The 21,616-nt window shown below is 43.3% G+C and overlaps 1 protein-coding gene across 1 annotated transcript in view; it reads right to left on the bottom strand.

The window, feature by feature from the left end:
* Positions 1-318: 318 nt before the first annotated feature.
* Positions 319-21,616, bottom strand: part of VKORC1L1 (vitamin K epoxide reductase complex subunit 1 like 1) — a 25,899-nt gene continuing 4,601 nt past the window's right edge. The window contains exons 2-4 of the mRNA XM_019545303.1: positions 21,455-21,612; positions 2,380-2,489; positions 319-1,677 (exon numbers count right to left, since the gene is read on the bottom strand). Of these exons, the coding sequence (XP_019400848.1) occupies positions 1,451-1,677; positions 2,380-2,489; positions 21,455-21,612 (495 nt within the window). The 3' untranslated portion in view covers positions 319-1,450. The remainder of the gene's footprint in view (positions 1,678-2,379; positions 2,490-21,454; positions 21,613-21,616) is intronic.

Genomic DNA, 21,616 nt, shown 5'->3' with positions numbered 1-21,616 from the left:
CTTAAGTGAACAGGAACCAATAATATTGCTACCACTTCTCAGTCTAAGGGCTAAAATAGACCGCTAAATATTCTTTCACGTACCATAAGGTTTGTGGGAGGTTTTCGTTCTCTTTTTTTTTTTTTTTTTAAAAAGCAAGGACACTTCTGCCTGCCAAGTTTAACACACAAACTATTTGGTTTAATATTTTAAGACAGAAGGCACTTTTATCATTCCATTCTAGGACAGCAAGTGTAGAAACATCTTTTGCGTCGGTTTAGATTTGCAGTTTAAAAAATTAAAATGTTTGTGTTTTGTTTTGTTCTTGAAAGAGCAATGAAAGAGCCGTTTCATTCTCAAGAGCACATTTACCTACTTACCCCGCTTTACAGATAAGGCCCCTGAGAAGGGCAATACGTGTCAGTCCTAAAGTTCATTCCTAAATATAGCACAAACCAAAGATCCTGGACAAGATCACCCAAGTGTCTGCTTGTTCAGTGTACTACCTGGCTAATCCAGTAGGTCACCAGTCCACTACAAATTGCAATTTCATTATGCAGCTCTCAGCATAATGCCAGATGAATATTGGTAACACTGATTGGCTTTAACACTTGTTTAGAACTAAAATGCAGATCAGAATAAAAATTCAACCATTTTAAGAGTTCCCTCCAATTTCAGCATCTCACCCCTCCGACCCCCTTGCATTAATATCCAACGGCACGTTATTATAGAGCATGCATAATAGCCATCACAACTCCATTTTCATTAATGGGGACCAAAAAAGGGAACAGAAAACTGAACGTCCACTTCTGTTGCTGTACGCACTACTACTAGCATTTCTCATAAGATGTTTTCTACATTGGCTTAATCCTTCCATTACTCCAATCAACTATAAAGTTGACTGTTCTCCAAGTTGCTATGCTAACAAACCTGACTGTACAATGACAGTTCTGCAGGGATGGTTCCAATATTTCTAGTTTTATTTACAGTACAATTGTTCTAGTCAAATGTGTGTGTCAAGTCCATCAGCTAAAAATGTAATAATGCACATACTGTAAACATGGCAACATTAAATACAGTACCCCTATTCTAGAATATTTAAGTGTCATGATCACATCTTGTTATATCTGAAACTGAATTTATACACAAAGGATAGTCTTCTACCAAGTGTAACCCACTTTACAAGTGGAGGGGGTGGAAAACCTACATTTTGTAGCTAAGAAACTTCCTCAAAGTAAAGTTAAAGCTTGTCTTTGATTGTATTTGAGCTTTCATGTTTTGCAACCATCTTTAAGTTGAAGATTAGCACAGAAATTATCTAGGGCCCCTTCCAATTTACAGTAATTAAAAAACTCAGTTATGATTCTGTGGTGGGGAGGGGGAAGTGTCTGATATGAATAAAAAAATTACTGCAAAATAAACTTAATGGAAGTCAGGTCTTCAGACTGTCAGTCAAAAGTTCAAACAAGTGTTATTCCTGTTTAGGTTGGAGTTGCCGTTTCCAGGCCTCATTCAAGTAAACTAGTCGTTTGTAGTTGATGATAAAGAGAATGAAGTTCAGCAAATATGTGATGACGCAGACAATGCAAAATTCCTTCAGCACGAAGTACAGAATGTATGCCAAGTATAAAGACCCTACTACAGACACTATGGAGGATGTCATGAGGATTAGAGCTGCTACTGCACTTGCTGTCATACCTGAAACAAGAGAGAAAAGGTTACTGTTGCTATTTTAATGCCCTCATTGCATAGTCAAGAACAGACAAACTGGAGAAGGATCCTAACTTAACTCCATTTCATTTGGAAAGCTTGCATTAACAATACAGCTCTTTTTAAAATGCCACACAAGTCCAAGCTGGCTGACAAAGCTGTGTATGGATAGTCCTCTTTTGATAAGGCATGCATACAGAATTTCCACCATCGTGAGTATACCTGAAAGGTCGAGCCGATTAAAGTCGATGAACAAACATCTCAATGGTTTTATAGCATATTATAGGGTTCAGTTAGATCAACTAGCCTGTTTCACTAGTCACACAATTAAATCTCACCTACTTATTTGCTTGTTAGCCATAGTATTCTATGTAGCTCTCACAAATCCAGTTTTGATTTTCTCCTTTGTAGAGAGTAACCCAATCTTTGAAGAGAATAAGTGAAAGCCCAAATGCAGCCACTGTTCCCAACGCTTACAGAGTCAATGGAATAGCCAGAGTGCTAAAAGCGAGAAAGGTAACTCTTGGCCATGCATGTAGCTGAATCACCACATTGGCATTAAACGAATCTGAACCAGCGCAAGCTTAGCTTTCTTTCAGGTTTACTGCTGCCAAAAACAGTGCCATGTTTTGCTAACACAAAGTGGCACCATCTCATGCACTTTAGGGTATACTCAAAGTAGATACTTACCAAGTAACAATTGTAGTATATAAAATAAAAGTCCATAGACACTGTTTGGCTGATTTATTGCACTGTCCTTTCCAAAGATGGAACCCAACAGACCAAATCCTCGACCCCATCTGCAAGATAACGAAAACCAATAATCTCATATTTGAGCACTTGCTTTTTCACACCCCAGATTTCAGTTCATCAGCACAAAAGGTAGATCTGGTAGGACCAGCGCTTTCCCAATACACAGTTTAGGTTGCTCCTTAACAGCTACACAGTCTGCACTTTCTAGATAAAAAGATGTCCTATGCATTCCTGCTGGACATTCTGGTTCAGTACAGCAGAACAAGTGTTCCCAGTAGAAATACATAATAGCCCGTAACTGGGTATGAAGTCCCCCCCCAGAAGTTACTAGTTTGCCAAAGATAAAACATTTCTTTCACTGAGGATAACTAGCAAAAGGTTCACTCCAGCATGGAATGAAACTCTAATTTATTATCTCAAAAACTGGGCAGGCTACAACTTTTATCCATGTGATTTTTTTTTTTTTAAATCAGCAATTGTGTATTTTAGCTAAGAACAAATTGTTCAACCTCAAGCAGAATGTTTTTAAGAGCAGCAAACAGAAGAGGGCCTCCCGATGAGATGAATAGAGAACTGACCAATTTCAAAAGCAGCTCTAATGGCAGAACACCATTTGCAAGATTACTATTAAAAATTAGGTACCAGTATTTCATTCGAACATCAAAGTAAAGTCTTCTTAAGCTGCAAGCTATATGTACGTTACAGACTATGTCAGTCAAAGGTGTGAAGTAGGAACAGTCCCAACATACAGCGCTAGCCCAGCAAAAGCCTCTATGGGAGATGCATTTTAGCCACCAAGACTGTTTGAGTAGGAGAGTTCATCGGCTGAGGAAGGGAGGGAGCACTCTGCTGATATACTTTAGTTGAAATTTCATACCACTTGTGTAGAATACTTGTATGATTATAGCCCAGCCTCCTCGCACTATCCTACTGTCTCAATGCCAATGGTTTCATTTTGTCCTTTATCGCCAAAACACTTTACAGGCTGCTAAGGCCCCTTGACCAACATTTACAAAACATCCTCAAGAGGCTAAGCAAGAGTTAAAATAAATCATCCCCCGTCAAGAAAGTGTGTTCATTAATTCAACTATTATGCACTTTCCCGCTTCTTCCTCCCCCACCACACTGGAGATTACACACCAATTGCTAGAAAGCAAATAACCTGAAAAAAACCGAAAAACAGTAAACCCACGTTAGTTTTCCCCATTTATCAAGAATGTGAATTGCCATTTTGGAAGTGCTGCAAATCCCTCTTCTCTTATAAAGTGCCATTAAAGTTCAGAAGGATCTTGCTGGAACAAAGACTTCCCAATCACATTTCAAATAAATATTAAATTCAATTTAAGAGGTCTAGTCTAAAGCTTTAACTGAATAAGGCTGTCACAAACAACCAATCTGAAAACACTGCCACGTACTCACCCCCTTTAGCAATCTGTACATGGCTGCAGTAACTGTAAAAAGGTCAGGGTGGTAGAAGCATTTTCAGCTTGCAACTGTTAAATATCTTGCTGTTGTAATAGCTGATGCCCTTAAAGCTGCTAAGTTTCAGACTGTTTTAACCTTCTTCCTTATTCCACGTCCTCGGCTATAATCAATCAATCAGAGATGCCAGCAGCCAAAGAAAAAGCAGTTTCTTTCAGTGTTATAAGGTCTGAAACACAAGCACGCTTTTGTGCCAAAATGTTTAGGATTCCATTTAGATTTGGGATGTGTATTTTTATGTACGGGCAGTTTCTCTGTGGGAATGGTTAAGTCATCTTGTGAACTGTGGCACCATCCCACGAGAAGTTGGTCAAATACTGTCTCAATATGAACGAAAGTGCTTTTTGGAGTATGGCTGGAATTCTTCTCTCCCGCCTCACCCCCTCCAACCCCATTTACACTGATAGCACAATACGCTATCATCAGGAATGAAGTGAGACTGACATTTCACAGGGGCTGGTCCAGGATTGTGAAATGGACACCCCAAAGAATGAGGAACCACTTCAAACCTTATTGCTCTCTACCTGGTGTTCAACGCCCATTTCTTTGACCTTGCCTACACTAACTAATACAGAGCAATATGTACTGGTAATTGTTCTGTTTGTTTTCTTAACTATAACACACTATGTTCAGCTAGACATCTTTCTTCCATGGGACGAAAAAAGGAGAGGAGCCATACATGAGTGATATCATTACCCAATGCATTACGGATAGGCCACCAGCTACTATATAGTTACGAATATCACCAACGCAATTACGAAGATCACCAACTCATCCGAGCCGTTATGTTACTTGGACTGGCTCCCAAATGACGGCTGCACCACAAGCAATGCTGACAGAACGTCACTGTTGAAGGACTTAAGGACCCAGTCAAGTGAGACCTCTTCCACCAGCACCTCAACGAAAAACTGGCAAATTCCAATCGACAACAACAAGAGAACGGCGGCTGCACTTGGGATGCCGTCAAGTCCACCATCAATAGCGCCTGCTGTCGAATTCTGTACCAGGAAACACCAAGACTGGTTTGATGAAAATGGCCAAGAGATCCAAGAGTTGATCAACCAAAAGCACAAGGCCTTTTGTGCTTGGCAGAACAACACCAACTCCAAGCAAAAGAAACTGCATCTCCAAAAAACCAAGGCAGAGGCCCAAAGGAGAGCCCACAATACGAAGAACAGATGGTGGGAAGACAAAGCAAAGGAGATTCAACGTCTTAATGGCATCCGCAATATAAGTGGTTTCTTTAGTACCACCAAAGCCACTTACAGTCCAAGTACTCGGGAACCCAACCCCCTTAAGACCCAAGGATGAAGGAGACCTCATCAAGGAAAGGAGAACCATCAACACCTGCTAAAAGGAGCATTTTGAAGACCTTTTCAAATCAAAACGGTTGTTGACGAGAGTGTTCGCAATTCTGTCCTGCGACACCCAGTCAAGAGATTCTCTCAGAATCCCTCCAACCCTTGACAAGGTAAGGAAGGCCATCAAGCAGATAAAAAATGACAAGACATCTCGAGCAGAGGAAATCCCTGCCAAAATCTCCAAGCAGGTGGGAGACAAACTTACGTCACAGCTCCATGCCCTCATCCTCAGGGTCTGCAATGAGGAAATCCCCGCTGGCCTCAGAGACACCATGATTATGACAATCTTCAAGAAAGGAAACAGGTCTGACTCTGGAAGTTAGAGGGATCGCCTTGCTGTCCACAACAGGAAAGATCATTATACAAGAACCCTCCTGAACCATCTCCTTCCATTTCCTGTAGAGGTCTTCCCAGAATCTCAGTATGGATTTCGGGCTCAAGAGGCACAACCGACATGACCTTCACTGCTCAACAGCTACAGAAAAAGTGCCAAAAACAACATTAACCTCTCCATATGGCCTTCTTTTACCTCAAAGGCCTGTGACCCTAGTTACCCAAGAAGCGCTGTAGAGGAGCCTTCTGAGGTTCAGATGCCCACCAAATTGTGTCACCAGTCTTTGCTTGCTCCCTGACAGTATGAACAGCTCTTCTCTGAAACGGATCTGTTGCAGATCTCTTTGAGGTGAAGACGGGAGCTGATCAAGGTTGCATCGTTGTTCCAACACTCTTCTTGATATCCCTTCCTGCTACACCTGACCACTGACAAGCTTCCAGTTGGAGTGGAGCTAAACCACCAAATGGATGGTAACCTGTTTCATCTCAGCTGATTCCAAGCCAAAACCAAGAAAACCCCAACCTCAAATCATCAAGCTCCAGTATGCTGATTATGCTGTAGTGTGTGCTCACCCAGAAGCAGACCTTGAAGCAATCATCAACATCTTTGCTGAGGCATACAAGAAAATGGGACTGATGCTTAATGTTCAGAAAACTAAGGTCCCCCATCAACAAACAATCCCCAGCTCTGGTAATTCAGATTTATGGTGAGACTCTGGAGAACACCAAGTATTTTCCATGCCTCAGTAGCCATCTCTTGCAAAAGGCCGACATTGACAAAGAAATTCAACATCACCTCAAACACACAAGCACAGTCTTTGGATGCCTGAGGAAACGGGTATTCAAAGATCACAACATCAGATTGAAAACAAAGCTCATGGTTTAATCAAGCAGTCACGACCCCCAACTTACTGTACGGAGCTGAGACGCGGACAACGTACAGGAGACACCTCAAGTTGCTGAAATACCATCAATGCTGCCTGCAGAAGATCCTTCAAGTCCAGTGGGAAGACAGATGAGCCAACATTAGCATCCTCTCACAAGCAAACACCACGAGCAACAAGACAATGATCTTTCAGCAACAACTCGCTGGGGTGGCCATGTCATCTGGATGTTAGACTCCAGAAGCAAGTTGTATTGTAAATCAATGCTCAAAAGGAGGGCAGAGAAAGCTTTTCAAAGACATCCTCAAGGCCAACTTGAAAAAATGCAACATTGACATCAACTCATAAGAGACTATTGCCCAGGACCACCCCAAATGGAGGAAGGGTCAAGTACTTTGAAGTCTCACGATGACAACAGGAGATGGAAAAATGAGAATGGCAGAAACAGCATGTCGCAGACTGAACAAAGAATCGGAGCCACCCACCCCATGCAGAAACATGCCCAAGTTGCAACAGAATCTGTCGATCCTGGATTGGCCTTGTCAGCCATCTTCGGACCTACAGATAAGACTATCATGAAAGACGAACATCCTCAACTGCAAGGGATTGCTGATGAGTTATGAATGCAAAACAAAAAAAACCTACACAAAAAAAGAGGTGGCCTCCAGAAGAACATAGGAGTAGTGTCAACCTACTGCATATACCTTCATGAGCTGTTTGCTCTTACAGATCCCAAGGCTACTTTAAAATACCAAAAGATACTGACACAGAGTACGCAGGACCCTATCCTGTCATCAAGCCTCAGCTGAATTTTCCAGAACTGTGGTTATAAAGCCACACTCCTTTACACTAGGACTCTAATAACCTGCCAAACCATTTAGCAAGTCACACACACATACCGCAGTATCCAAAATGCAAATGAGGTTAAAAACAAACTTTGCTCCTGGTTTCTCTACCTTGGAAGTCACAGAGTTGTCCCATGCATGTCCAAAGTTGAAAAACTGGTTTATAACTAATGCAGTAAAGTGAAAGGCATGAGAAGCTACCCCCAAGCCCCATTCTTCTATCATCCATGTCTAGCATTTCTTCATGATGCTATTCTAGCATTCTTCCTCCTCTTGATAGTTAATTACCAAATGCTTAAAATTCCAACCTTTTAAATCTAGACAGCTGACTAAATAGAGATTGGCTTCTTCCATTTCCCCTTGCCACTGCCCCCACAGCAAGGGAAAGATACACAAATTGAATCTAAGGCTTATGTGTATGAAATGGCAAAGTGCAGCAGTATAGCCTGCTGCATAATGTTCCTTTCAGTTTACCTTATAAATCTGTTATCATAGAAAACAGAATCACAGAAAGTGAGGGGTTGGAAGGGATGGCAGGAGGTCATCTAAATCCAGTGTTTCTCAACCAGTGGGACGTGTCCCACAGGTGGGACTCAAAGGTCATGTAGGTGGGATTTCAACTCATTGCCCAATTGAAAAAAAAAAATCAGTTGTTTGCACTTCAAACAGATGAATCAACAGATATCTCAAACGGTGCAATTCTGTGGGGTTTTGTTTTTATCATGGTGGGACCAGGGTTTTTTTGACAAAATAGTTGCTGGGAAGTAAGATGCAAAAGGGTGACAACCAGTGATCTAGTCCAACCCCCTACTCAAAAGCAGGATTTGTCCCCAACCAGATTATCCCAGCCAAGGCTTTGTCTAGCCAGGTCTTTAAAAACCTCCAAGACCTTCCACCACATCTCTGGGTAACCTGTTCCCGTGTTTTACTGCCCTCTCAATGAGAAAATTCTTCCTATTATCTAACCTGAACTCCCCTTCCTGCAATCTAAGACCATCTGTTCTCATTTTTAATAAGCTTTTTAAAAGAGACTGACTAGTATTTGACTTGGAACACATTTAAAAAGGGTTGATAAGGCAAGTTATTTTTTAAAAGCTGAACAGGAATCTAAGGTTTTTTTAGTCAGACCTGCAAAGTTACCAGCTACTACTGAAATGCTTCACCTACCCTTTTTGGCCTTATGATTGTGTCAGCCCTTACCATATCGATACAACATGTAGCTATACATATTGCAAACAAAGTGAAAAGTGAGCTTTCGGGGCATAAACCATCCATCCCACTAGTTTAAAAAAAAGAATACAGCACTCTGGAAACTAGTAAGGATAATTTTGACAAAAATAATTATTTAATGGCTAGTCATTTAGAAGAAACAGAATTTGTTTTCTTGATTGTTACATGCAGTGGTTAGGCTGTTGCCTACTCTCTACCTCAGCAAGCCTTCTGTAAATTTGGAAAAGAGGCCAGGGAAGTCCCTGTATTAAACCACATTCACCCCAAGGGAAAATGCACCACTTAGTTTCAGAAATCTTATATGCTGTATGATTGCATAAGACCAAAAGCCTCGAACATCCCTTACTTAGCTATCTGAAGTCCCCTCCCTGCAAGTTTTTGTCTGAATATCAAAAATTTAGGAAGAACATTTAGGAACCATGAACAAGGCTGTTGTGCTCACCGGACCTGAACAGGGGAAGAGTGTGAAATGCCTTATAATATAGGAGTCACCAGCACAATCTAAATGCAATGCCAATTGGGATGCAAGACCTTGTCAATACATTAACCCAACTACTACAATACAAAGCTAACCATTTTAACAAGCTTAACTTAACTGCCATCCTGACTGCTGTTAAAAATCTATGCACAGGTTTACATTTTATGCTCTTATTGGTAGAGGTGCACCAATACACATTTCTGGGGCTGATACCGATAGCCTATTTTTAAGGAGGCTCATAGGCTGATACCAGTCTGATTTCGGATACCAGCCAGCAGCTCGAAGAGCCGAGTCCAGCTGCTAAGCCTTGTGGGGTGGAACGGGAGTGGGGAAAGAAGGGGTGTGGGGAGGAGCAGATCAAGGCCTCTGTAGGGAGGGAGAAGTGGGGCTGGGGCAACCGCTGTCCAGCCAGGGCAGGCACGGGATTGAGTCATGGCTCATCGGGGTGGGCGGGAGCTCCCGCCGCTGTGCGCCATTCGTGTGGGAACCACTGGTCCAGCGGCTCGTCTGGCACTCACCCACTTATCCAGAAGCTCCTGCCGCTGCTCCCACCACTCATCTGGGAGGGCCTGGGGGGCATGTGCCCCTAGATTTGCACGGGGCAGACTCTTTCTGGCAGGGTGGGGTTGGGAAGGAACTATGGGGGGAGGGGGAGGCTGCAACCACCCCAAAATTTGCCGTAGCCCCCCATAACCCTTCTCACAGAGCCGCCACCACCTGCCCCACTGGGAAGAGCTTGGCACAGCCCTGGCCCCAACCCACACACGCAGATTTCCAAAGCAGAATTTTTTTTTTTTTTTAATATCCGCACTGATCTGATATCAGACTAATGTATTGGTGCACCTCTACTTATTAGATTCTACCTTTTAAAGACGACACTACATTTCAAAAACAAAACAAAAACAAAGCTAGCCCTCTACGCTTTCAGCAAATAGCGTTTTTTTAAGAGCCCAAAGCAAAAATTCCTGCTCTTTTGCTACTATGCTATTAAAAATCCTTTGAGTTTTTGCAAAAGCAACGCTCAGGATCACCTCCTCCTTTGCTTCCCCACTGTGCATACTTCTGACTCAATTTCAACTTTGCTGCTGTTCCCAGAGCAGTGCCTGACTGTCAGATGATGCACGAAACATTTATACGCAGCTGACCATAACTGGAACAGGCTACATAAAGTTTTATTAAATGCACTGGCAGGCAGAAAAGAACTTTATTCTAGTTTTTCAGTTAAAGGTACTACTTGCAGCTAAATTTGCTTCACAAGTCAGGATTTAATCCATCGTTTTAGGGCATCTTTTTAGGGCTAGAATATCACTCGTATAATCTTTCTTTTCAGCTGTGGGCCCATGTCATTGCCCGAGGTAACATATGGGACAACAAAGAGTACAGGTCTGATCCAATCTTACAATTCCCAGATTAATAGATTAGTAAGCAATTAATTAAATTCATGTATTTTGATTTTTCCTTTAATGCATAGATTTATAGACATTAGAGGGTGGAAGAGGCCTTGCAAGATCGAGTCCAGCCCCCCTGCCATAGGCAGGAAGCCTTTTGGGGTCAAATGACCCCTGCAAGATAAGCATCCAAATGCCATTTGAATGAATCCAGAGTAGGTGCTTGCACCACTTCTGGGGGGAGTCTGTTCCAGACCCCAGACACTTGGACCATAAAGAAGTCCGGGATCAAAGTGGCATTGAAACATCTGGATATTAACGTTGATTCGGTTTACCCATTCATCATAAGCAGAAGTATCAGGGGAGGTTTCCATTCCACAAGCACTGATAAAGCTGTCACTACTAGGTTCTTGAACAGTTATTCAAGTTTAAATTCTGCCTCCACTGTCCCAAAAAGGCCACATTCATCCGTGTTGTCCCCTCCCCTGCTTTGGGGATACTGCCATACTTTCTTCTGGATTGTTACCCAGACCGAATCCAGCCCAACATGTTCCGAGAGTGCTCTATCCATGACACAATCCATCAGAGATCTGAATCATACTGGAACTCGGTAGACTTCAAGATCCTTATATGCATATTTAATTTCACTAAACATGACCTTACAATGCAAGTTTTTAAATAGTCTTGGTTATGATGCTTTTGATTTTTCCCTATGCAATTTGGCTTCTTCGGAAAGTCCAAGTAGGTTCACATTTAAGTGCAATTGCTGCAGTTATCTTTCTAGTTTTCATTTAATATCCAGTAAAGAAACACATCTTCAGAATTTATGGTTGCAAATATTCCATACTGACCTCCGAGAGGTTCAACAGTTGGCCTTCCACAGGCTACAGAAACTACTCCATCTATTTTAGTTGTTCTAATAACCATCACTTCCAATGCAATTAGTGTCACTCATTATTGGGTCTCTCCGCATATGAGGTCAAGGAATCCTTAAGCTGTAATTCCAGTCTCGCTTTGCTGAACAGTGCTGGTATGCTGGCTTCACTGTTCTCTGAATGCTCTCCGAGTATAAAACAGGGAAAATGTTTTAGACACTAGCATCAACATTAAATTAGTCTGATCAGGGAGCTAACATTGTGTGCCAAAAAGGAAATTCAATTAAGTGCAATTGTCAAAGGAGCGGCTTATGTGGTACACTCAAAAAAGAAAACAAACAAAAAAACCCCAACAAAGCTACAGAAAAAAAAGTGCACGACATTATCAATTCCTTTCCTTTACTGACTCCTAACTGCCCATTCCCAGACTAGTCAAGTGTTTGGTTGTGCAAGTAATGCTGATGAAATCGCTCTGCATGATTCAGTGCCACACAGAAACACATTCTTTGCAAGTGCCTTTATGCCCCATCCCAGTCTCCCTCATTTAGAGAAAGGGTGTCAAACTCACTGAGCCCTGTGGGCTAGATGAGTGTCACTAGGCCAGTCTGCGGGCTGGATTGGGATCAACCCCCTGTAAAATGCCTGCAGCGCTGGGTCCGACCAGCACACAGCAGGAGCTAGCCACTGGAACTGGCATGGGACGCATGCTGCCTGCAGGGCCCAGGCTGGATGTAGAGTTGCAGGCAGCACAGAGGTCCGTCTGGGGCATCTCATACAGCCTGCCCAGATCCCTTGTGCAGCACTGGGTCCAGCACACATACACTCTCTGCCGGCCCCAGGAGCCACATACTGAATGAGCCTTGGGGCCTGCATAAGCAGCACCGGGAACATGCTGCAGGCAGTGCCCCACTGGACCAGGCCCAGAGCCTGTGTGCAAAACCAGTCTGGCAGGATACTGCATGCAGTGTGCACCCCATGCTGGTTCTGTGCTGCACGCAGCACGCAAAGCTGCTCCAGCCCTACACACAGCCCACACCAGCTCTGATGCCTGCCTGTGCATGTGCCCCAGCCACAGGGTGTGCGCTGGCCGTGGCATGCAGGCTGGACCCAGTGCTGCACACAGCACGTGGTCCAGGGCACAGGCTGTATGTGGCTCCCTGGATCAGCCCCTTGTATTGCCTGCAGCCTGGGACCAAAGCATAGGGTCATACAATCATTAAAAACAAAAATCAGGGTTGGAAGGGACCTCAGGAAGTCATGTAGTCCAACCCCTGCTCAAAGCAGGACAAGCCCCAACGAGATCATCCCAGCCAAAGCTTTGCCAAGCCGAGCCTTAAAAACCTCCAAGGATGGAGATTCCACCACCTCTCTGGGTAACCTGTTCTAGTGCTTTACCACCCTCCTAGCAAGCAAGTTTTTCCTAATATCCAACCTAAACTTCCCTTGCTGCAACTTGAGACCATTGCTCTTTGTTCTGTCATCTGCCACCACAGAACAGTATAGCTCCATCCTCTTCTGAATCCCCCTTCAAGTACTTGAATGTTGCTATTAAATCCACTCCCCCCCTCAGTCTTCTCTTCTCCAAACTAAATAAGCCCAGTTCCCTCAGCCTCTCTTCATAAGTCATGTCCCCCAGGCCCCAAGACATTTTCATTGCTCTCTGCTGGACTTGCTCCAACTTGTCCACATCCTTTCTGTAGCGGGGGGAGAGGGGCACAAAACTGAACACAGTACTCCAGATGTGGCCTTACCTGTGCAGAACAGAGGGGAAAAAATAACAGTCTGCTAACAACGCTCCTACTAATGCAGCCCACTATGCCGTTAGCCTTCCTGGCAACAAGGGCACATTGCTGACTCACTGTCCACTGTAACCCCCAGGTCCTTTTCTGCAGAGCTGCTGCCCAGCCAGTCAGCCCCCAGCACGTGGGGATTCTTCAGTCCTAAGTGCAAGACTTTGCACTTGTCCTTGCTGAACCTCATGAGATTCCTTTTGGCCCAATCCTTCCAATTTGTCCAGGTCACTCTGAACCCTAGTCCTACCCCCCAGCATATCTGCTATACCCTCCCCACCTCCCAGGCTTGGTGTCATCCGTAAGCTTGCTGAGGGTGCACTCCATCCCATCTTCCAGGTCGTTAATGAAGATATTAAACAAAACCAGCCCTAGAACCAACCCCTGGGGCACTCCACATGATACTGGCTGCCGGCTAGACATATTGATTACTACTTGTTGAGCTTGACAATCCTGCCAGCTTTCTATTGACCTTATAATCCATTCATCCAACCCATACTTCCTCAGCTCGCTGCAAGAATGCTGTGGGAGACGGTATCAAAAGCCTTGCTAAAGTCAAGGTATATCATGTCTGCTACTTCACCCTCATCCAGAGCCAGCCAACTCATCACAGAAGGCAATCAGGTTGGTCAGGCATGACTTGCCCTTGGTGAATCCATGCTGACTGCTCCTAATCACCTTCTTTTCCTCCAAGTGCTTAGAAATGGATTCTTTGAGGACCTGCTCCATGATTTTTTCCAGGGACTGAGGTGAGGCTGACTGGTCTGTAGTTCCCTGGATCCTCCTTCTTCCCTTTCTTAAAGAGGGGCACTATGTTTGCCCTTTTCCAATCATCCCGGACCTCTCCTGATTGCTGTAAGTTTTCAAAGATGATGGCCAGTGGCTCTGAAATCTCATCAGCCAACTCCCTCAGCACCTTCAAGTGCATCCCATTCAGCTCCATGGACTTGTATATGTTCAGCTTTTCTAACCAGTCCCTAACCTGTTTTTCTGCCATCATTGGCTGCTCACCTCCTCCCCAAACTGTGGTTCCTGGTACAGTAGTCTGGGACCTAACCTAACCTGTGAAGACTAAGGCAAAAAAGGCATTGAGCATGTCAGCCTTTTCTACATCCTTCAGAGACTTCATAGACATTAGGGCTGGAAGGGACCTCGGAAGATCATCGAGTCTTCCATCACAAGGTTGCCTCCCCAATTCAGTAAGGGATGACACTTTCCCTGACCTTCCTCTTTTTGCTGACATACTTACAGAAACCCTTCCTGTGACACTTCACATTTCATGCTAGCTGCAACTCCAACTGTGCTTTGGCTTTCCTAACTTCATCCCTGCATGCCCGAGCAATATTCTTATACTCCCTCCCAAGTTGTCTGTCCAAGCTGCCATTTCTTGTAAGCTTCCTTTTTGTGTTTAAGCTCACTGAAGAGTTCTCTGCTAAACCAAGCTGGTTGTTTGCCAAATTTGCTATTCTTCCTGCACATTGGGATGGTTTGATCCTGCATCCTCAGTAAGGTTTCTTTAAAATACAACCAGCTTTCCTGGACTCCTTTCCCCCTCGGGCTGGCCTGCCAGGGGATCCTGCCCATCAGGTCACCGAGAGATCCCACAGACTGGATCCTATGGCTCCATGGGCTGTATGTTTGACACCGCTGATTTAGAGTAAAGGCAATTTGCATCAGTCCAAGAGGCCCGTTTAAAAGAAACTGCCTTTAGGAAAGATGCTACTGCCCAAATCAATGAGAACTTCAAAAATACCACTTTTTTTTCCCTCCTTATTCAGCTTGTCAATCTTCTTTTGTTTGGTTGTTTGTTTTTTTAAAGAGGTTCATATACAGTGTGAAAAGAATTGGTTGCAGCGTTTAAAAACTTAAGCTATAGTAGTAAACTACATACACTAGTCTAAACCATGTGTGCCAGCTTTCTTTAGCTAAGTCTCTTACAAAAATTACGAGGATCTTTCCAAGACTCAGCTCTTTAAAATCCAGCTGCCATTGCTGCAAATAATTCAAGCAAGGTTGCTGAAACTCTCAAAGAGATGCACTTGTGCACTTAGGGTAATTTTTAATTATTCTAAAGCAATACTTATCTGTTTAATACTTGTTGATAGAAGGCACAGATGTGATTTGATCCAAAAGATGACGATGCAGTGAGAACTTGTTAGTCGTCAGCTCTTTGCACGCTTGTCAATTATATTAGTGTTCCAAAACAACAGACAAAGAACGTGCACTTTAAAAAGTGACTGCTCCACTACCAGTTATCAAGGAACCCAAACTACCACCCCACAGACAACAAACAGGACTTCCTAGGGCATCTTCCACCTTATAAATGATCAAGTAAACAGCTCTCAGGTTTCACACTGATTTAAGACCCGCCACTGTCAGCTGAAACTGCAACGAATTCCAAGCTTGCCAAACACAATAAGAGAAACTTAAAACTGACAGCTGGCATTCAAACGGGTAGCTTGCGCTATATGCACCCAGGTTCAATTCAGAATGCAAGTTCTAATAAGATGAGTAAAGCTAACCTGAACTTGTACAATGCCTTTTATCAAAAACTGATGTAAAGATCAAAGAATCTAGAAAGTGTTTTAAGTTCTTATCATTGCTAAGCATTCTTTAGAGGTTTTGGACACAACCTAACTCATATCTATATGGTCACTTGGGTCACTACCACTTCTAATTGAAGCTCTTATTAAAAGCCAACATGGGGAAGACTGAAAACTCCACCCTGGGAGTCTGCCAAAAATGCTCAAGAATACAGTAGATACACCTTCATGCTTAATATTTACTACTACTAAAAGGCTTAACAACCAATATTAGTTTTATTCCATTAGTTTTATTCTATAAATTGTTTCCAAATTACATAGTAGTAAGGGTACAAACAAAAGAATTTCAAGTTTAAAGTCAGCAGAATCTCAAGGTAATGGCAATTTTACATCAGAAAGTGCTGATTATTCAAACTGAGACTTGCCACCAATATATTCACTCTAACTTAAGAAAGCAGAGCTTACGTAACTTTTTTAACCCTGACTGTAACACAAACTTAAAAGTAGTTGGTTAAAATTTCTGCTATATCATACAAAGTAAATCTCAAGAGTATTAAAGGACAGAAAAAATATTTTAAGACTAACTGTCCATGTTACTGCTTAGATCATTGGAAGTAAAAGACTGTCATACATGTAGAAGTGCATACATTTCTGAAGGGCACCGCACGCTTGTTGAGCCTCCACTGGGTAGCAAAAATACATGTTCCAATTTGACAATATAACCATGGTCCCGAACCTCTAGCAGCCCATTGGCAACAATGCTGAACAACCCCTGTTGTAGCCACCACTGTAATTCAACCTCCCTGTCTAATTCATTTTTAACTTTTTAATTTCCTGTGGCCATGAGCAATATTAGAAAAAATTGAAAATAGCTATTATTACCAGTGATTTTCAAAACAACCTTCTTCAGGAAGCAAGCCACACACAATGCTACAGACTAACTGCAAAATTATCTTTGTATTCTTGCTCTCTGACTACTCAGAAAAACAAGACTATGGGTCTGCAGCTTGAAAGAGACTACAGCAACCAAATTAAACCCCTCTGAAACATTTATAGCCAGACCCGTTTCCATGCCTCAACAGTTTAAATATTCTAGGTATTGCTAAATAACATCCGACCTCCCTACACTACTGTCCTTTAAGAAAGATCTAAAAATGAAACTTCATTTTTGCTTCACTGAGTCAAAAATGCTCAACAAAAATACTAAACTTGTACTCCATCTCACTGAAGTCGCAGGAAATCAACTGAAAAATAATCCATATTAAAGTTTCACTACTGACAAGCAAGTACCAGTCAAAAGCCACTGCGCAAAGCCTTAAAATGCTAAACAAGCCTGATCTGCATGTAGTAGACCAAAAGAAGCAGCTAGACAAGCTTTTCAGCTTTCAAGCCAGAACTACCATTATTTGTTTCTTACCTTACATCAATCAACAACAGATGCAGCAGCCAGGGTTAGAAGTATTTGGTTATTCTCTTGCAACTACAGCAATAGTAAAGGGCTGGTGTGTCAGTGAACTTACCATTAAAGTCAAAGAAAACTGCTATAAAATGTTCTTAACCTGGAATCAAGCAAAACTTGACAGACATCAAGTTTACAGCAACTGCCCCATAACAGAACTGAATGGAAACCTGCAATATAAACATCAGGTTAAGTGCGAGGTCAAAGCAGCTTGGATCCATGTTCCATTTGTGCAGATAACAGGTTCTTATGAACTTGATTTTTAAGTGCAAGGTGCATGGGATTTTGCAGGTCATTTTTTTCTTCAATCAAAATATTTATACTAATAAAAAGTTTTCTTGTGAATGCAGTTATACAAGTACACCTTATTCCTATGCTGAGCAGGGATAATCTATATCAGAATAGATATGGCACACAGTCAAGTAGTATAATTTTGATATTCAGACAAGCCTTAAGTCACATTAACAGTACTAACAAAAACTAGGGAAGAGCTACCAGGACAGAAAGAAGAGTTACAAGTTACATAGCCATTGTCAACAAATCTAGTCAGAGCTCCGTGAACTTGTCCTCAATGCAAGCAGAATTATCTGGCAGCTTATTTAGCAAAACTGCCAACTTAAGTTGAAGTACCATCCTTTTTCAGTCCACAATTTTTCAGAGTGGGTTACAAGGGCTAAGGGGATGGGAAAACCCATAGCTTGACTTATTTAATAACTTTTGAATAGAAAATTCCTAATACAGCTTACCTGGAGAGCTACACCTAAATTAATGTCAATTCTTAAAAGCTACTGGACTTACCTGTATTCTAGGACTTGTCTGATAAGTCAATTGAAGGTGCCAAGCTAGATCAATATTGACAAAGGTGCAAATATTGCTCAAGATCTACAACAAAATCAGCCCTCATGGTCATTCACACTAACCCCCAGAAAACTGTCTCAGGGCTGCTACCTACACATCCCACATGCCAGGGAAAGTGGCTACCTGCACTTCATAGCCACTCAGGAACCTGGTCCATTCCAAAATATACTTAAGATCAACCCGATACCACCCGAAAGTCACTGCCCAAGTTCTAAAAACAGTGCACTGCACTGTGCAAGAGGATGCAAGGTCTCTCTCCTAAATATCAGAGGGACACAAAATGATATTGTTTGCAAGCTTATTTTTGGAACGCCTAAAACTCTTCTGGGATAAACCTTTTCTACTTTGATTAGTAATAGCAGTTCCTAAACTCTTCAATAGATTTCTTCATAAATAAAAAGTTCACTGGCTATTTACTCTCATGAATAATTAAGTTATTAAAACAACTGATGTCACTGTCAACTGAAAGTGTCGGCTTTGTCCTTAATTCTTCAGATGCAGGAACATAGTAGGTACTAGTGCTCTTGCTAACCTTCCTTTAAACAAAAAAGAAAGGAAAAAAAAAAAATCAACTGACATGGGAATACAGGATTGGAAGGGACCTCCTGGACTATCAAGTTCAGTCCCTGCATCTGCAGGCAATCCGAAACCCCATAATATCATATCCAACCCTCGCATTTAAGGCACAATAACTGAATCACCAAGAATACCCTATAACATGTTAGAGGTAAAAGCAGGTAGATGCGAGTACTGCTAACACAACAAGGAAATAGTTAATGCATGTCCTAAAGGCCCTAGGACAGCGTTTCTCAACCTTTTAAACTCAAGGCACCCCCCATTAGACTTGAGGCATCCTGAAGAAAATGCTGGCTTTTAGTTTTTACAAGGTTTTTTTGATTACATAAAAATTCACGTTGCAAAGAACTCAGAAAGACAACAGGTCACTACAGATCCCTATTTGATATCCCCGAGTTTATCTTACGAATTATGTTTGCACACCTAACAGTGTTAAAACTGTGGCACACTTGAAAGGATCAAGGCACCCCAGCTGAGAATCTCTGCCCTTGGATTAGGACTGTGCTGCATACTACAAAAGGCAAAAAAGACATTTTTCCATGCCAATCTGATCTCGTTTGGAGAAACTGGTTATGCTGAAAGCCCCACCTACACAAGCAAAATACCCAAGATCAAATGTCTGATTATTGTCCTACAGCTTTATTAATTATATTAATTATACTTCAGTGACATAACACAGGTAGCCTTGATGTAGTTTTAATTACATGCTTTGATCAGCGTATCTAAGTCTTCGCCCCCTCTAGATTCAGACATCTGATTTCAAGTTGCATCTGAAAGGGAGAAAAAAAAGATTCTCAAGTCTCACCATAAGCTAAACAACATCTGATAACCAACAGAAAAGCAAAGATGAGGTTCCCACCCAGCCCCGATAGGAACTGCCTTTCACATATCTGTACCTACACACATCAACGAGATATGATGCAACCCTAGTTTCAGTCACAACACAACTAGATTTAGCTTTAATGAGAGTAAGCTCAAAGTTAGACAGCATTTGAAGAAAAAAGTTAACATGTCCTGTGCATCCCTGACGTATTACCAGACCTTTTTCCTACAATTATTGCCTTATACGATAATAAGAGGTTTGAGCATTTTAATACTTAAAATCCCTATCTGAATCCCTTTCTGCACACTCTAAATTACACTCAACATTATTTGCCCAAAGCACCAAATCAGACAGTGCCCAGAAGCAACAAGAAGTAACTTTTCAATAAGAATGTCACCTGGACAGCTTGCTTTATACACGTGAAGGACCAAACCCCACCAGTTCCATTTTTCTTTTTAAAAAGTGTTAGATGGATACCTAACAAATCATGCTAAGTCAACCTTTGGATAATCCTCGTGTCCTTCGGCTAAAACACTAGCCTGCTTTAGGAAGCTCCGTCAGAAAGAAACCTACGTGCCTTACTGTAGTGGATGGTTTCTGTGCAAGTGCTGAATACCAGGCAGTGAAGTCAGACTACCAGCAGTATAAAAACAAGGGAGGCAGAACTCTATGTCATGTAGGTGCAGGAACGTAGCTGTTAGCTGAGGGTGGTCAGGCTAACAACACACAAGGTGGACTTGACCAGTCTCCCGCAATGCGCCATACAGCATGAGACTGCTCCAAAGCAGTTGCTGCAATAAACGGTGTTCCTAACAGTAAGAGGACACAGATTTAGAAGAAGCGGCAGCATGCAAATCTCTTTTGTCTCAAGACACTGTTTTGGGGAGGGGCGGGAGTTGAAATTTTGTACGTCAGACCAAATCATTTCCAAATTCTATCAACCAAGTAGAGCTCAACTGATTCAGTCTGAGCAGCCCTACCTCTGGTAAGTGTCCTCCCTCCCAGACTCATCAGCCTGGAACTTCAGATACTCCCAAATCCATGTGGCAGGCCTCCTACGTGCACGCCCTGAACCCGGAGGACTTGGGGTTTAGTCTCGCTTGCCCCAAGCCAAAAGGCCACAGGAGCAAGCTAAAGGCAGAGGCTGAGAGCAACCCCAATCGCCATCAATTGTGCAGCCGAGATCTTCACATTTGGAGGCTTCTGTAGACCCTAGCTTTTCCTGACAAGTCACACACAACATCATTTCACAAAGACCTGGACAAGCTTGAGAGAGTCCAAAGAAGAGCCACTCGTATGATCAGAGTCCTACACAGCAAGTCACACAAGGAAAGGCTGAGGGACCTGCGACTCTTCAGCCTGAAAAAAAGAGAGCCGAGAGGAGACCTGGAAGCAGCTTACCGCTGCAGTAGGGGAGGACGTCAAGGGCTCAGTGAGCAACTGTTCACCAGGGCACCTGAGGGAAAACCAGGAGTAATGGCCACAAACTCCTGGAAGATCGATTCAGGCTCAACATTATGCAAAACTCCTTCACAGTAAAGGTGTCCAGACTATAAAATAAGCTCCCCCCTGAGGTGGTGCAATCGCTGACCCTGGATATCTTCAAGAGGAGAGTGGGCAGTCACCTCTTTGGGGTCACTTCACCCCCCCGTTATCGTTCCTGCTCAGTGCAGGGAGCTGGCCCCAATGATCTCCCCAGGCCCCTTCACATGTCTTAAATACAACACAATCGTACAGGGAAACTCAAAACGATTGCACTCGCATAAAAAAACCCACCAAACCACTGAATAAATATGCAAATAACCCCGACTCAACTCTTCGTATTTACTTTCTGATCGCCCGCTGCAAGTCGCCAGTGCGCGGGCCAGAACCGGGTCGTGCCAGCAGATGCATCTCTTAAATTTGGAGGCCGAGCGGCATTAAGGAAGCGCTGCCTGCCAGCCTACAAGCCAGCGGAGAGCGATGCGGGTGCTGTCGCCTCTCAGATTAGCGAGCGTTTTGAACCCTTTGCCTACGACGGAACGCAGCAAGGGTGACACCCGGCGCGGGCGGGACGGGTGCGGCGCCCCCCCCGGCCCCCGGCTCACCTGGAGGCGATGGCGGCGGAGCAGCGGACGCGCTCGCCGAGGTCGCACAGCGCCTGGTAGCGGGCGTCGCGGCCCTTCTCACGCTCCAGGTGCCAGGCGTAGAGCGAGAGCAGGATGCCGGCCGCGCACACCGCCGAGCGGGCCACCCGCTCCCAGCGCGGC

The sequence above is a fragment of the Crocodylus porosus genome, unplaced genomic scaffold (assembly GCF_001723895.1).
Source record: "Crocodylus porosus isolate Cpor-Errol unplaced genomic scaffold, CroPor_comp1, whole genome shotgun sequence".
Lineage (NCBI taxonomy): Eukaryota > Metazoa > Chordata > Crocodylia > Crocodylidae > Crocodylus > Crocodylus porosus.
Note: the sequence above shows the minus strand (reverse complement) of the source record. Positions and strands in the feature narration are given on the sequence as shown.